We start from the raw sequence: 15,996 nt of genomic DNA, 5'->3' as shown, positions 1-15,996 counted from the left end.
GATGATGGTCTCACATTCAACATTACTACACCCCTAAAGTTTATCACGAGAAAAACAAAACCAAACCATCTTTGTAGAATTCTATGAACCAATTAATTATTCTATTCCTTTTTTTACTATTCCTCTAACCAAACAATACTATTTCAAGCTATATATATTTTCTTAAATTATCTTAAAGTAAATTTTAAAAAATCAAAAAAATTAATGATTCTAATATTTAAATTTATAAAATTAAAAAAAAAGAGATAACAATTTTTTTTATTATTAATATAGGTATTCGTGCTAACTTGTGCACACCTTAACTAATTTTACAGGTCCTGAAATTAACAATCATATAAGTTTCTAATAACTATTATATTAATAATTATAAGACTTGAACATAAAATTATAAAATAAATAAATATTTTAATCTTAATTTCTTACCATTTAACCACTTATAACCTATTAAATGATTAAGAGAGAAAACCATCTTAATCACTCACGAGATGAACCTCTTAATAAAAAAAACTAAAAGGAAAATAAAAATAATCACTAAAACATTTAATTTTTCATACTTACCCATGCAAAGTACCGTCTCGCAATGCACTACGTTTTTTACTTGTTACCTATAAATCATCACAAAATACCAATAGTGTACCTTTTCTCGTACTAGAACAGTAAACCCCTCTTCCTCTCTCCCTCCCCCCCCCCCCCCCCTTTTTCTACACCAATCCCCCCCCCCCTCTCTCTGAACTCCTCCCTTTACACTCCTCTCCGATTCCTCCATCCATGACTCTCATGACTCCTCCTCCGTTAAATGTAATTGCTAAATCCCCCACTCATCCTCGCTTATCTTTTCCACTTTAATTTCTATTTTTGAATCAGTTAGGTTTTTTTTTGTTTTTTTCAATTTTGTTTGATCTTAGTGTTTGATTTTTAATTTGTGCTGCCCGTCGTTAGCTCTCTAGGGTCTCGATTAACAGATCCAAAGCTCTCACATTGACTTTTGTTCTCTGTAGCAACAAGAAGACGACGAGATGTTGGTCCCACAAACTGAATTTGCTGATGGACCTCAGCCAATGGAAGGTGCCCTTATTTTTCTGTTTGGTGCCTGAGAAAATTGTTTATTTCTTTATTGGTTTGAATTATTTTCTTTAATGCTTTCTTTTTATTCTTTTTACGGAGCTAATGTGAAAGTGAAGTTTGCTTCTTTCAGAATTAAAGTATGATCTTTAATGCATGATTTAATTTTTTATCATGCCTTTTGCTTGATTTTTTTTTATATTTTTGAATTATTTTCTTTGATGCTTTCTTTTTACATGGTTTACTGAGCTAATATGAAAGCAAAGGCTACGTCTTTTTTAGGATCGAAGTATGATTTTTAATGCATCGTTATTTTTTTTTTATTATGACTGGATAATTGGGTTTTTGCTTGTGTTTGATGGGAATTTCTTTTTTCTGGGATCTGCAAGGGAAGTTTTGGTTTTGGATTATTTTTATTTTTATGGTGGTTAATTTTTTGTAGTAGCACAAGCCGAAACTGCAACAGCAGTTGATGCACAGACGGTGGATGATCCACCATCTGCTAGGTTTACATGGACGATTGATAATTTTTCGAGGCTAAATGCTAAGAAGCTCTACTCTGATGTTTTTGTTGTTGGAGGCTACAAGTGGTGCGTGGATCATTTATTTTCTTTTTATTGGACAATATGATGTATTCTTCTTATTTGTGGTGTTTGGTGCCTGCTTTTGATTATTGAATGTTCTGCGTGATTGGCTGTCAGGCGGATATTGATTTTTCCAAAGGGTAACAATGTGGATCATTTATCCATGTATCTAGATGTTGCTGATTCAGCAACTTTGCCATATGGCTGGAGTCGATATGCGCAGTTTAGCTTGACTGTTATCAATCAACTTCATCAAAAGTACTCAATTCGGAAAGGTATTCGCTCACTACTGGTGCACTTGAACTGATCTTTTCTCCTTCAAAAACATTTTATCAATATCCTGGTGCTAAGAGTATCTTGACAGCTCCATTTAACTTTGGTTGGTGCATGTGTGCATGCATGTTTGTGTGTAATCACACAATACTATATCAACGGGACATAACCTGCCATAACCAACGTGATAGACAAATCAGTTTGTTCCTAAGCAATCATTATATTAGCTATCTTTTTGTTTATGCTTTTCTTTTAAGGTTTCTTCTCAATTTTTTGCCGTGGTATTTGCGGAGTAGTCCTCCTGGATCATTGACGAGTTTTATTTGATATAAAATTAGTTGTCAAAAAATGAGCTCTACCTGTATCATATTTGTGTCTGATACTGTTTGCTCCACGTACATGTCTGGTCATGTGTGATAAACTCTCAGGGTTCATCTGGAATGAAACCTGGAAGTCTTGTCCGTTAGATATGATGGTGGAAAACATGGGAGGGCTGCTTAAACTGAATTTGGTGTACATTGGTGATTCAAGCATGAGTAACTGTAACTGCAACTACAAATGCTTAAGGAATACAATCGCTTGGCGAGGGGGCATTTCATGTGTTTTAACTAGATAGGGGGCATTCTTGTTCACGTTGCCACTATGGCTAATAGCTATCTTGTATGTTGAAATTCTTACCATTTTATATTGAAGACAAAGAGATCAAGACATAATATATGAAGGAGAAGAAATGGTACCTGGTTCCTTTAAATATGAACCTTGGATTTTGTTGACATTGGTATGGTGATTAATTGGTCAGACACATGTAATATGCTGTCCAGAAGAAACATGGACTTTGTAGTTTCCTCGGCTTTGGTAAAGTATGCAAGAGTGCTGGGTTAGGTGCAGTCTAAATGTAATCTGGTATGTGGAAAATGGAGATTTACCTAGTAACAGCTTGAACAAATCCATTATTGATTGTTTTTCCTGAAAGAAATGAACATATATGCATATTTTCCTATGACGTAGGCAAAATTAACTGAATGCATGGTCATGACTTTCCTTTATTTCATTATCAGACACACAGCACCAGTTCAATGCACGTGAGAGTGATTGGGGGTTCACTTCATTCATGCCTCTGGGGGAATTGTATGACCCTGGGAGAGGGTATCTTGTAAATGACACGTGTGTGGTTGAAGCTGATGTTGCTGTTCGTAAGGTCATTGATTACTGGTCACATGATTCGAAGAAGGAGACCGGTTATGTTGGTCTAAAGAACCAAGGAGCTACATGCTACATGAACTCTCTCCTTCAGACGCTGTATCATATTCCTTATTTCAGAAAGGTTTATTGTATTCTACTTTTTGTAATTCGAACTATTGAAATTATTAAGAAGAATTTCTTAAAATTTTTTTTTATTGAAATTATGCACAAGCCTCTTCATGTGAGATGTTAATTGCAGGCTGTATATCATATGCCAACGACTGAGAATGATATCCCATCAGGGAGCATTCCTCTGGCTTTGCAGAGTTTGTTTTATAAACTTCAATACAGTGACACTAGCGTAGCTACAAAAGAGTTGACAAAGTCTTTTGGCTGGGATACATATGACTCTTTCATGCAGCATGATGTCCAAGAACTTAATAGGGTTCTGTGTGAAAAGCTTGAAGATAAAATGAAGGTACAGGGTGTTTAATAGTCTTAGGATATGTTTGTTCATTGCTAAAATGTGGGTGAAGTACTACTGGATTCATATTCATTTTGGTTTACTGTCACAGGGAACTGTTGTGGAGGGCACTATACAACAGCTATTTGAAGGGCACCATATGAATTATATTGAATGCATCAATGTTGACTATAAGTCAACAAGAAAGGAGTCATTTTATGGTACAGATTTTGGTTACAGCGGATAATAGTAAATTATCCGAGATTCATCTTGTGGACCTCATGGAATTTTATATATATATATAATTGTAGATCTTCAGCTTGATGTCAAAGGCTGTCGGGATGTTTATGCTTCTTTTGATAAGTATGTGGAGGTGGAACGTCTTGAAGGTGACAATAAATATCATGCTGAACAACATGGATTACAGGTGACATGCATTTTAAACTCTGGAACTTGAAGCTTTTGCATATTTTAACTTCTTTGGAAGTGCATTTAAATGAAATGCTGCAAATGCCTTTAGTTTTTGCATGGTTTGCTCTTTGACAAATGTTTTATGATGTGCTCTGCTTTTGGATGTTTTCAGGATGCTAGAAAGGGTGTCCTATTCATTGACTTCCCCCCAGTTCTCCAACTTCAACTTAAAAGGTTCGAGTATGATTTTATGCGGGATACAATGGTGAAGGTTAGTAATTGACTGGAATTATTTCTTTTATGAAGTGCACATGGTTTGCCTTTTTTTTTTCCATTATACCATTTGTATTTTCTATTCTCATGCAATAAATTTCAATTATATGATTCTTAGGATGCACAACACAAGAACACAAGTTCTCTTATTGTTTGGTGATCCTTTTATGTGTTTGACTGATGATTGTAGAAAGTGCCTTGCTTATTTCACTTATTTATGCAGATAAATGATCGCTATGAGTTCCCTTTGCAACTTGATCTTGATAGAGAGAATGGGAAATATTTATCACCAGAGGCTGACCGCAGTGTCCGCAATCTATACACCCTTCACAGGTATCAACTTTCCCATTGTATCTGGTTGCGCTTATCATTCTCTGGCTCTTATGACAAGATAGAACCTTTACCATGCCTTATTTATTTATTTATGATATGTATTCGTGCAATTTGGTTTACGGTATCAATCACTATTCTTTCTTTCCTTTTTTGCAGTGTTTTGGTTCACAGTGGTGGTGTGCATGGTGGACACTACTATGCTTATATCAGACCAACTCTCTCAGATCAGTGGTATGCAATCTGTTAATTGAGGCTGGTTTCAGCAATCTATATATATCCTTGCTTTTATATTATTTCTTTTTAAACTTATCAGCATGGTTCTACTGACTGAAATGCTTGTGAAGGAAATGAGTGTCTTAAGCTAATCTTTTTTCCCATTCCATACCATCTTGGTTTTGTTGAAAAATTCTTGATGAAACTCTATGAGATCACTTAAGTATCTGGTTTCTAGTTGGTGTGTATCCTTTTCTTAAACTTGGCTCCACCACTCTTTCATCTCACTGGCATGCTTGAACTTGGGTATTTATGCCTTTTCTTTTAAGCATATTCTCAAGCAGCATCTTTGCTGTGTACTATATGAGTTCTACTGATCTGTTTTTGCATTGAACTTGGGCTGTCTGATTGTGTCTTTCAACTCACAGCTTAAAACTCGGCATGTAGGTTCAAATTTGATGATGAGCGGGTGACCAAAGAGGATATCAAAAGGGCATTAGAGGAGCAGTATGGTGGTGAGGAAGAGGTAAGATTTTCCAGCATACCAGTTAATTTCCATTTACTTTCAGTTCATTCATATAATCTTTGTGCTCCTTGTTTCTGTCAAACAGTTACCACAGACAAATCCTGGCTTCAACAACTCTCCCTTCAAGTTTACAAAGTACTCAAATGCTTATATGCTTGTGTATATTCGTGAAAGTGACAAGGAAAAAATAATCTGTAATGTGGACGAGAAGGACATTGCAGAGCACCTCAGGGTGAGATGTTGATTATTTTTTTGTTCCTATGAAGTTGTGTTTCCATGTTCTATTTTACTAACAATGCTTTGGCCATGCACTTCAAATATCTCATTTCAGATAAGATTGAAGAAAGAACAGGAGGAAAAGGAGCAAAAGAGAAAGGAAAAAGCGGAGGCGCACTTGTACACCATAATAAAGGTTGCGTCTCTCCCTCTCTCACGCACAAACACATGCCAATTGCCCTGATGCATGCATGAATTCAATGCTGTGCTTTATGTTTGCTGGTATATCATAGGATCTATATTTTTTGGAAAAATAAGTTACTGATTCAGTTATTCTGTGCCTTTAGGTTGCACGCAGTGAGGATCTACTTGAACAGATTGGCAAGGATGTATATTTTGATCTTGTGGATCATGACAAAGTACGAAGTTTCCGTATCCAGAAACAGATAACCTTCAACCTTTTCAAGGTACATCATTTTTCTTTGTTAATCCATATTTGGAAATTGTGGCTTCATTTTCATTTTTGCAGCCACTTATGTTGATTTCTTATATCCCAATCCACAATTTTAACATATTGACATGCATCCACAAGTTAGTCCTCAAGCTTGAAGGCAGTTGCACCAAAGGTGTTATTGTCTTGCATATTGTTAAATTTTCAACCATACAATTGAGTGCTCAAACATGCTGACAGCTGCACCAAAGGTACTGTCATCTGGAATATTGTTGAATTTCAAATCATATAACGAAGTGAGTGGGTTCATTCGGGGGAGCAGTCACTTCATAAAGCACACTTTTTTTCTTGATTTCCCCTCCTATGCCCCTGCTTCAAATTGAGTTATAATTGGATAATGGACTATGCTGTGTGTCAATGCTCAATGGTGGGAATATCAACTTTGATTCTGTAATGGAGCTTCCAACCTAAAAGTTTAAACCAGCACAGCTGCATGCACACAATACAGCCTATATGGGGTCATATCAATACCAAGTTTCATTATCAACCAACATTGGATCCCATGTATTAGTAATTCTTCCTTGAATCTTCTTCTTTGTGACAGTCTTCTTCACAATCTCTTTTATGGTACAAAAGTTGCTCGTATCTTATTTTCTATTGTTTTCTTAGTAATATTCTTATGACTATGAATTCTTATTGTATATTTATTTTGGTCTTTCTAATTGACGGTCTTCCAATTTATTTTCACAGGAAGAAGTTGCTAAAGAATTTGGTGTACCAGTGCAACTTCAACGTTTTTGGCTGTGGGCAAAGCGACAAAATCATACATACCGTCCAAATCGGCCACTGACTCCTCAGGAGGAAGCACAGTCTGTAAGTAGAGATTGATTACATCCTCATGCTTGGTCATTGCTAAATATGTACGTGTGCTATTGCATACATCTTGATTCTCTGGGTAATTATGTGAACAGACGTGCTAATATAGATGACCCTTCCATTAACATGAAATTTTGTGTGACTTCGGAAATATGGAAAATTGAATCCTAGTCTCACTCAAATGAGAGCCCGGGGAAATATTATCATGGTTGTTGAATTAGGGTTTTCGGATATGCATTTCTTTCATCATCCTTGACAACCTGAAGATGCAGGGCGCTTGTGAGTTTGTATTTTGCTTTGGTGAATGATTCCCAAAAGAGAAAAAAAATGTGGCTGGTTGAATTAAGGTTTCTGTGTCATGTTGTATTTGTTTCCTCTCGTTTTTGTCCCAAAATGAGAAGTCCAAACACCAAATTATCAGTCCAAACTGAACCTACAGATATACAAACTTTGACTGTTCTGTAGAAGTTTATGCACTTCTGATTGGTTTAGACCCATGCAAATTTAAATGTGTGCTTATAGTAGTGTTAGCTTTAGGGGGCACTTGTCCATTTTGTTTTCATAATGACTGGAGGCATTGTAGGTTGGACAATTGAGAGAGGTTTCTAATAAGGCAAATAACGCGGAGCTAAAGCTGTTTCTGGAAGTAGAAATTGGACAGGTTTGTTATATGCTTTATCCTTTTCCATTGATTCCTTTTTAATGATTTTCGGGTTTATTTTGATGAATGTTATTTGATCTCTTACTATAACTTATCTTTGTGATGATCCAGGATTTGCGACCTGTTCCTCCACCTGAGAAGACTAAAGAGGATATCCTTCTTTTCTTTAAACTTTATGATCCATCGAAGGAGGAACTCCGGTATTCCCACGTACACTTTACTTTTGTTAGGAATTGCAGCCAGTTACTGTTGCTGAACTTCTTTGATGACAGGTATGTAGGGAGGCTGTTCGTAAAGGGTAGCGGCAAGCCGTTGGAGATCCTGACAAAACTAAATGAAATGGCTGGCTTTGCTCCTGACCAGGAGATTGAACTTTACGAGGCTAGTCATTACATTTAGTTTGTAGTCCAACACTGTTCTGATTTTTAAAGGGATCAAAATTTAGTTTCAGTAAATATCTCTCTCCTGTTTTCTTTCAGGAAATAAAGTTTGAACCTAATGTCATGTGTGAACACATTGACAAGAGGCTCACTTTTCGTTCTAGTCAGGTACTTAAAATCAACTTCTTAATGCAAAGTTCTTGTGAATAAATTCATCTTTAGCAAATTACTTTGTGTCTACAACTTGGTAATCATACCTCCTGGATATTTTGGCAGCTTGAAGATGGAGATATTGTTTGCTATCAGAAACCCCCTCCAATGGGAAGTGACGAACAGTGCCGTTACCCTGATGTGCCTTCCTTCCTTGAGTACATGCACAATCGCCAGGTATGCTATGATTTGATAAGAGATTGAATTCGCTATACTGTTGAGCAGAACATTTTGCTGTTGAAAAGTTTTTGATTTCTGTCCTACCATGGTTTGGTAGTTTTCATTCTAATAGCTGGATGCTTGGTATTGGTATAATGGCACATTTATAACCTGGAAAAGAGTCCCGGGTAACTGGCTTTACCCGGCAGGTCTGCAATTTTCATTCTTTCCAGTGAATGGAATGCAAAAAGAACAGAAAAGAAAAAAGAAACCAAAACCAAAACATGACTTTAGCTATTGTTCTGCAATATTAAATTATAAGAATAAAAAAGAATAGAAATAGTAATAAAACTTGTTTAAAAAATTTCTGATGATTTTTTAATTTTGAAACCCCCCCGGTTCTTTCAAGATCTGTAATTGAATTAAAGCAAAAAAATTACAAGATCTTTTGGACAATAGGTCCACTTCAATATGCAGAGAACATATTATTGAAGGCAAGTGGAAGGTCACAAGCTAGAAGAATGAAAGTCCAAAACCATTAACAAGAACAGTTTCAGGCATTCAATACAGAATTAGCGAAGAATCTGAATGAAGATCACATAACTCGGCATAGAAAACCTAACTCAACTAGATACAGTTATAAGAAATCAAATGGAGAAAAATCCAAATGCTGAAACAAGTCAGTAGTAGTACCCATCGAATTCCATTTTCTATCTTGCAGTATAACTTAGAAATAGTGAATGGGTTGATGATGAGACCTAAGTGAGAGATCACTGATGTGAGAGAACAGTTGATGTGAACTGAAATATAAGTGATAGAGAATTGCTTTGTTTCTAGAGCTCAGTTATTTTTGGGATTTTGCTTTTATTTGGGAAGGAAAAGAATGCAATTTAGTTCTATTTTTTTTTATATCCAGTTTTATGGTTGACCTACCAGGTCTTGACTGGGTTTCACCAGGATACCTTGCTGGGTCTCTAAAAACCCTGCCAGGTCACCTGGGTTTGGCCTGGTGAAAGAATAGAAACCTGAATTGGTCCTTGGCTTGAGCCACCTGGTTCATATCTAACAGGCCTGGCTAGTTTAGACAACAATGGTTCAAACTATGTTATCATGAGCTGTCATTTTCTAGAAATACTAATGCTACCATATTGTATATTTTGTATTCTGCTACAGTAGTTTTATATTTCCTGATCCATAGGTCGTTCGTTTTCGATCTTTGGAGAAATCGAAAGAGGATGAATTCTGTCTTGAGCTGTAAGTGAATTTAACCTGGAATGTGACTAATTGATTGAAGTCTTTATTTTGTGCTTGCTTATACTCTTTCCTATTTCAGTTCAAAGCTCCACACTTATGATGATGTTGCGGAAAGAGTAGCTCACCATCTTGGCTTGGATGACCCATCCAAAATTAGGCTTACATCTCATAACTGTTACTCCCAGCAACCTAAACCCCAGCCCATCAAGTTCCGAGGAGTGGATCATTTGTCTGACATGCTGGTGCACTACAATCAGGTATACCATAGAATTTTAGATCTCTGCCTGTTGTTTTTTCATCTCTCTGTTATAATGCCTGATTTTTTGTTTGTTTTGCTTGATAGACATCTGATATTCTATACTATGAAGTATTAGACATCCCTCTACCAGAATTGCAAGGCCTTAAAACATTAAAAGTTGCTTTTCATCATGCTACTAAGGATGAGGTTAGTGCAGATGATGAAACATTAGTTTTCTTAGTGCAATTACTTTGTGTATTATAATTTTTGTGCTTCATGGAACCTCTCATGATCTCAGGTAGTGATTCATACCATTAGACTGCCAAAACAGAGCACTGTAGGTGATGTCATTAGTGACCTTAAGGCAAAGGTAAATGGTTGCAACTCTCTCTGGACAAAAGGAAGTTTTTAACCCACCTCTCTTTTGCACCTTTTCTGCTGGATTTATTTCATAATTTGTGTGGAAGTTGCACTTACTGATGCGAATACCAATCTCATTCTCAATTGCTTCTTTTGCCCCTTGTGCATTTCTTTTTGGACTAAGCATATCACCATGTTCCTTATTTTGGAATAGGTGGAGCTGTCTCATCCTAGTGCTGAACTTAGATTGCTTGAGGTTTTCTATCACAAGATCTACAAGGTATCATATTTACCTGTTGTTTTTGTGTACTTTGAAAAGTATCAATTATAAAGATTAGTTGTTTGTCCTCTGAAGCAAGGGTCCTGTGTTGTGTTATGCTTTTTTTCCTTTGTTTTTTCTCTTTAGAAATAAGCAAGCTCTGTTGTAAATTGATGAAATATTTTAAATAATTTAGTGATAGAATTATGTGGGATTCTTTACGTTATAGGTAAAATGTATTTGCAAATTCATTCCCTTTGTATCAGACTTGAATCATATGCATGTGCATATTAGAATATGTTTTTACATATGTCATGGATGGTAAATGATCTACTTAAATCAAATAATATGAAGAAAAAACCTACATTAGCTCACGTCAATTTCATTAATGATGGTTCCAGAATTTTGTTTTCAACCAAATATTTCATGGATTAATGACTTATGGGTTGCAATTAGATGTTCACGAGTATAATGCTTAAACCTCAAGGGAGGGTTGGTTTATGAGAAGTCCAGATCTATGCAAAAGCTAAAAGTCCTCTTACCATGAACATATTCATCAGCTTTATATTTGCAGCTCCTAGGAAACACCAAGAGAGTTTGAATGGGCGTGCATGTTCTTTTAACCTGTTATGTCAACTTTTCTATCTTTTCAGTATTTTTACTTATTAGGCCACTTCATCTTTTCAGATCTTTCCACACAATGAAAAAATTGAGAACATTAATGATCAATACTGGACACTACGTGCAGAGGAGGTAAGCTATCTCATTGTGGGTGAAATTGAATTGTAAATATCTGTAAGCTAGATGCATTGAGCATCTGGCTGTTGGTACTTTGTAGCTGACCATTCAGTTTGACATGGAGTTATGAATTGTTTAAGCCCGCCCCCTCCCCATATTCCATCTTATGCTTTGCTCAACTTTTAAAGTAACCCCTGCAGAAAGATTTATATGTTTTATCATTCATTCGCTTTCGATTTTCCTTTATACTTAAATTCTCCTAATGTGGGTCCACCAAATAGTTTGTTAGCTAGTTTAGCTTTTGTTTTTAATTTGTCTCACAACTGTTCAAGATTGAAATTTTCTTTTATGTTGTTCTGTAGAACCTTGGAATAGAAAGGTAGAAATGGGATAAATGAGTCCTTGTTTGTCAAATGTGATGTAGGAAAACTTTGGTGAAAGAGGATAAAATTGAACAAATCTCTCAAGATCTTTTTTCGGCTCTCATGTTTTGAACTAATTTTCTTCTTGTTTAGTCTCTGTACTTGTTTGCATATCCCTTGATATGATTCATTGATGGATTCCATTAATGATGCATCTATATTGTGCCACATTGCCTTAGGTTCCTGAAGAAGAGAAAAACCTTGCTCCTCACGATCGCTTGATTCATGTCTATCATTTCATGAAAGACACAACTCAAAACCAGGTGGTAAGTACATTTAAATTTTATTTCCAACTGCCTTTTGGTTGGCACTTTGTTTAAGTGTTTCTTCTCCTATGGCAGTTATCAATTATTTCCATGTTTGGATGGTCAAGTTATATATGCTTCTGGTATATCTTTTTCAACACTTGTTGTGGTTTATATTTAACAGCAGGTTCAGAATTTTGGAGAACCATTTTTCCTGGTCATTCACGAGGGTGAGACTTTGACTGAAGTCAAAATGCGCATACAGAAAAAATTGCAGGTTCCCGATGAAGAATTTTCAAAGGTATTCTTTTAATGCCAAAATATTCATTGGACCACACAATATGATAGACCAGTTGCAATGTTCAAGGTGTTACATTGCATTTCCAGTCTGGAGACAATGTTTCACCATGTTTCTTATTAACAAGATTAGCTTTTTGTAGATACAAACTTTTGGTATCTTTATTTCTAATATTTGTTTGCTTTGTTTTTGTTCTTGTTCTTGTTCTTGTTTTGTTTTTTTTTTTTTTTTTTTTGGTGCAGTGGAAGTTTGCTTTTTTGTCTCTAGGTCGCCCTGAGTACCTTCAAGATTCAGACATCGTGTCCAGCCGTTTTCAGGTCTCTCTCTCACATGCGCTCGTGCGCACACACACCCACTCAACCACACACATGCCTGTCTGCCATTTTTCATGGGCACTGACATGACAACTTTTCTGACAATTTCTTACTCTTCCATTTTCTTTTTGATCAGAGAAGGGATGTTTATGGTGCTTGGGAGCAGTATCTTGGATTGGAGCATTCTGACAATGCTCCTAAAAGGTCATATGCTGCTAATCAGGTATGTGCTGTCATTAAGCTTATAGGCAAGGTTATTGGTCAAGCTAAAAAAATGAATTTTGATAATTGAATTATTAACGGCAGGTAATGGTTTTAAGCGCCACCAATAAAGTGCATTGTCATGTATATAGATGATAATGAATTCTATTCTGTCTCAAAAGCTTTGTGGTGACCTTGCCTTCATTTTACAGAATCGTCATACATTTGAGAAGCCGGTAAAAATCTACAACTAGGAAGCAATGAGGAAGCGAAACTAGTGCATCAGCTGAATCAAAGACCGTGATTCCCCTACAAACTGTTGCAAAATGGACCGAGGAAGAAACAAGCTTGCAACCAGAGCAAAATAGTGGTTTTGATAGATGTGTAATTCTTTCATGTAGGGAGAGGGTGAACTCATGGCATAAAAACATGTTCCCTCAATAGTTTTGACCTCTCTCTCTCTCTCTCTCTCTCTCTCTCTCGTCTTTCGGTGAAGTAGATGACATTTGATCCTTAAAATCCCATTGTAATCTAGTACATAAGATTTTGTTGTGGGGGATGTATAGGGGGTATAGGTGTGTGTTTTTAAATTATTTTGTCTTTCCTTTGGCAAGCATCCTTCTGTGGATTTCCCTAGATGTATTAGAGAATCATTAGAGCCTCCTTGAGGCGCATGTATAATGTGCTGTTTGTCTGCTTGTTCTGTGCTTCTCTGAAGCTGTGCAAATGAAACGAACGCCGTATCTCTTCGAGTCCACCCTCACTTTCTTCTTCTTTACCTTTGATTGGTATGTGGTCGTCTTTCTACAATGTTGATGACACTTGTAGCTTCATTGCCCCTTCAATTTGAATTCCAATTTATGACATGCATCCATTCATGGCTGCAGCCTGCAAACATTTATTAGCACCGCTTTTTTGTTGTCTTATAGGAGTTATTTTTAACCTAGACCGGTCTGCAATGTTTTAAAGTAGTGCATTAAAGCGTGTTCCCTCGCCAGAAAAGAAAAGAAAAGAAAAAAACCCCTTTAAAGTGTCATTTTCTTCGCTGGTGTGCACGGTTGGGTAATTACTGAATATTGATGGTGCATAGCTGTGAAATCCACATTTGCCACCCACCTCTTTGACCAATATTGTCCACAACATTTAACACACCCCTTTCAGCATCCATACGTAGAACTTGCTTTGCAAATCATAGATAGATCTCAGAAAATATTTTTCAAAAACTATCATGGGACAGAGTTTCAAGTTGTGTGTAAATGTTTTGGATTTTGTTAAAAAAAATAATAATATTTGTTTATGTCAGCAAGAATTCGTAGGTAACGGTTAGCCGATACTTGCTAGAATTCGGAATTTGTCCGCGTTTGCCACCTACTTGCTTGCCTGCCAGATAATGCCCACACACAGGATATGCCTACATGATTCCAATTTACAATCCCTTCATTAGGAGTCGAAGTTTTGAGACAGAACGAGAGGGGCTACAGCAATGGCATCCATGTTGTCTAGTGTTATCTTTCCTCCACCACCTTCTTTGATCATCTCAGTCATGTCTGTGGTTAGTCTGGTAGCAATAGCAGGTCTTGGAATATCTGAAATCTTAGGAAAGCATTTACAGTACTCAAGATTCTGGAATTTGAACTCTGAAAAATCTACAAGAATGCAGATCAAACTCTCTAGCAGAACTGGCATGCTTGTGTTTTATGTGCCGGCTTTTCTTTCTGGTGTCGCTTCTTTTGTGCTTTATCCAAATCACGATCTCAGGCTGTTCCTGGTCAAAGCAACTCTCACCATACATTTCTTCAAGAGAACCATCGAGGTCATTAATACACCTGTGATCATGAAACTCTTCAATACATTGCTAGGAACTTAGGTTGCTTGAACTTGAGTACTTCTGAATTGTTCTACCATGTTATGCAGGTGCTGTTTGTTCACAAGTATAGTACTAGCGGGGTGGTTCTTGATTCTGCAATTCTTATAAGCTCTAGTTATTTCTCAGCTACTTCAAGCATGATCCATGGTCAGTATTTAACACAAGGGTTTCCAGAGCTACAAGCGGACCTGAAGTATCCTGGGGTTTTGCTGTTCTTGTTGGGGATTTTTGGCAACCTCTACCACCACCTTCTTCTCGCCTCTTTGAGAACAAAGAGTGACAAAGAATACAAGATTCCCAAAGGTGGTTTGTTTGGCCTAGTGATATGCCCCCACTATCTCTTTGAGGTGTTAGGGTTCATAGGAATAGTATTCATTTCTCAAACACTGTATCCCTTATGCTTCACTGTGGGCACAATTGTTTACTTGATGGGAAGGAGTTACGCTACAAGGAGATGGTACCTTTCCAAATTTGAAGATTTCCCTAAGGATGTCAAGGCCCTTATTCCCTACGTATTTTGAATGTCAAATTCTCCTTCTTGTTTGATTAAACAAGAGATTCATATCCTGTTTCTTGCGAGTTTGTAAGAGATTTGCTTTGCCAGTTTTTTAAGATAGTTTAATTTTATTAAATATCATGGTGAGTCGGTGACCCCCTCTAGATCTTTGGAATGGACATTCCAAGGCTACTTTTTTTTTTTTACAAAAATCAAGAAATCTTCCAACATGATCATCATCCATCAGATCAGGTGCCCAACAACAGAGTTGATTTTCTGGGAGGACTTTCCTAAAATCTCAGCTGAAAAAAGGTGCTTTAATAAATATAATTTATAGTGGCATGACATCCCACAATTGCTATAAAAAAAAGAGGCCCATTGAATCTGATTCGAGCATCAGTTTTGCTCATAAATCTAACAGTTATTCTAACATGGGCCTGGGAGTCGGATCCATCTTGGTCATGAATATTGAAGCTTAAATGGAATCTTGTAATCCATATTGGACCATTTTGGCTTTGGGGGCTCGTAATTACGCACAGCCCAAATTAAAGTTGTTCTTAGTAGTGCTCACATCTCTTAATTTCTCTCTCCTTCCTTTTCCATGCAGGCTGTTAATTACAAACTATGCTAAAAAGGATCATTATCTTTTTCACTATTTATCTAGACGTAAATTATTATAGATTGTGGTAATATAATGATAAAATTATTCTTACCAAAAAAAAACTTGGTAAGCATTCAGTTGGAGATATAATTGTTTTTTCATAAGATATATTTAGCATTGAAAGAATGATTGAGGATAAAATAATCTCTTCAAGTTTTTTGAGCTATATTATAGGTATTGATTTACTCTTCAGGGTACAAAACTTTAACTTTTGGGTTGGAAACTTTTTTTGTCTTTTTTTAAAAATAAACAGTAAAGATAATGATAAATAGTGTAGATAAATAGTGCACCTAGCTATCTTTTTCACCATATTGATTTAATCTAATGAAGGATATGCATGTGTTGAGGGGCTTCTCCGATCCATCTTTTT

The 15,996-nt window shown here is 36.3% G+C and overlaps 2 protein-coding genes across 3 annotated transcripts; both read left to right on the top strand.

Annotated features, from left to right (window-relative positions):
- The first annotated feature begins 695 nt into the window (after positions 1-695).
- LOC133704661 (ubiquitin C-terminal hydrolase 12-like) lies at positions 696-13,359 on the top strand. 2 transcript variants are annotated; one of them, XM_062129565.1, is made up of 32 exons: positions 696-798; positions 999-1,065; positions 1,505-1,652; positions 1,764-1,921; positions 2,978-3,243; positions 3,361-3,579; positions 3,677-3,785; positions 3,876-3,991; positions 4,148-4,246; positions 4,472-4,581; positions 4,738-4,812; positions 5,242-5,320; positions 5,406-5,552; positions 5,652-5,732; positions 5,884-6,003; positions 6,738-6,860; positions 7,447-7,524; positions 7,636-7,724; positions 7,797-7,905; positions 8,004-8,072; positions 8,181-8,291; positions 9,472-9,527; positions 9,607-9,784; positions 9,871-9,972; positions 10,064-10,135; positions 10,340-10,405; positions 11,072-11,137; positions 11,724-11,810; positions 11,977-12,090; positions 12,330-12,404; positions 12,538-12,624; positions 12,815-13,359. In XM_062129565.1, the coding sequence occupies exons 1-32, from the start codon at positions 769-771 to the stop codon at positions 12,854-12,856; spliced, it is 3,348 nt and encodes a 1,115-aa protein (XP_061985549.1). In that variant the 5' UTR covers positions 696-768; the 3' UTR covers positions 12,857-13,359. The 2 variants fall into 2 exon arrangements, with proteins under 2 accessions (XP_061985549.1, XP_061985548.1); XM_062129564.1 differs by having other exon boundaries at positions 11,974-12,090.
- A 388-nt stretch (positions 13,360-13,747) lies between these two features.
- LOC133704662 (uncharacterized) lies at positions 13,748-15,101 on the top strand. Its single transcript, XM_062129566.1, has 2 exons — positions 13,748-14,415; positions 14,517-15,101. The coding sequence occupies exons 1-2, from the start codon at positions 14,086-14,088 to the stop codon at positions 14,988-14,990; spliced, it is 804 nt and encodes a 267-aa protein (XP_061985550.1). The 5' UTR covers positions 13,748-14,085; the 3' UTR covers positions 14,991-15,101.
- Positions 15,102-15,996: the final 895 nt, after the last annotated feature.

This window comes from Populus nigra, chromosome 10 (genome assembly GCF_951802175.1).
Source record: "Populus nigra chromosome 10, ddPopNigr1.1, whole genome shotgun sequence".
Taxonomy (NCBI): Eukaryota; Viridiplantae; Streptophyta; class Magnoliopsida; order Malpighiales; family Salicaceae; genus Populus; species Populus nigra.
This window is presented reverse-complemented; position numbering and strand designations above follow the sequence as displayed.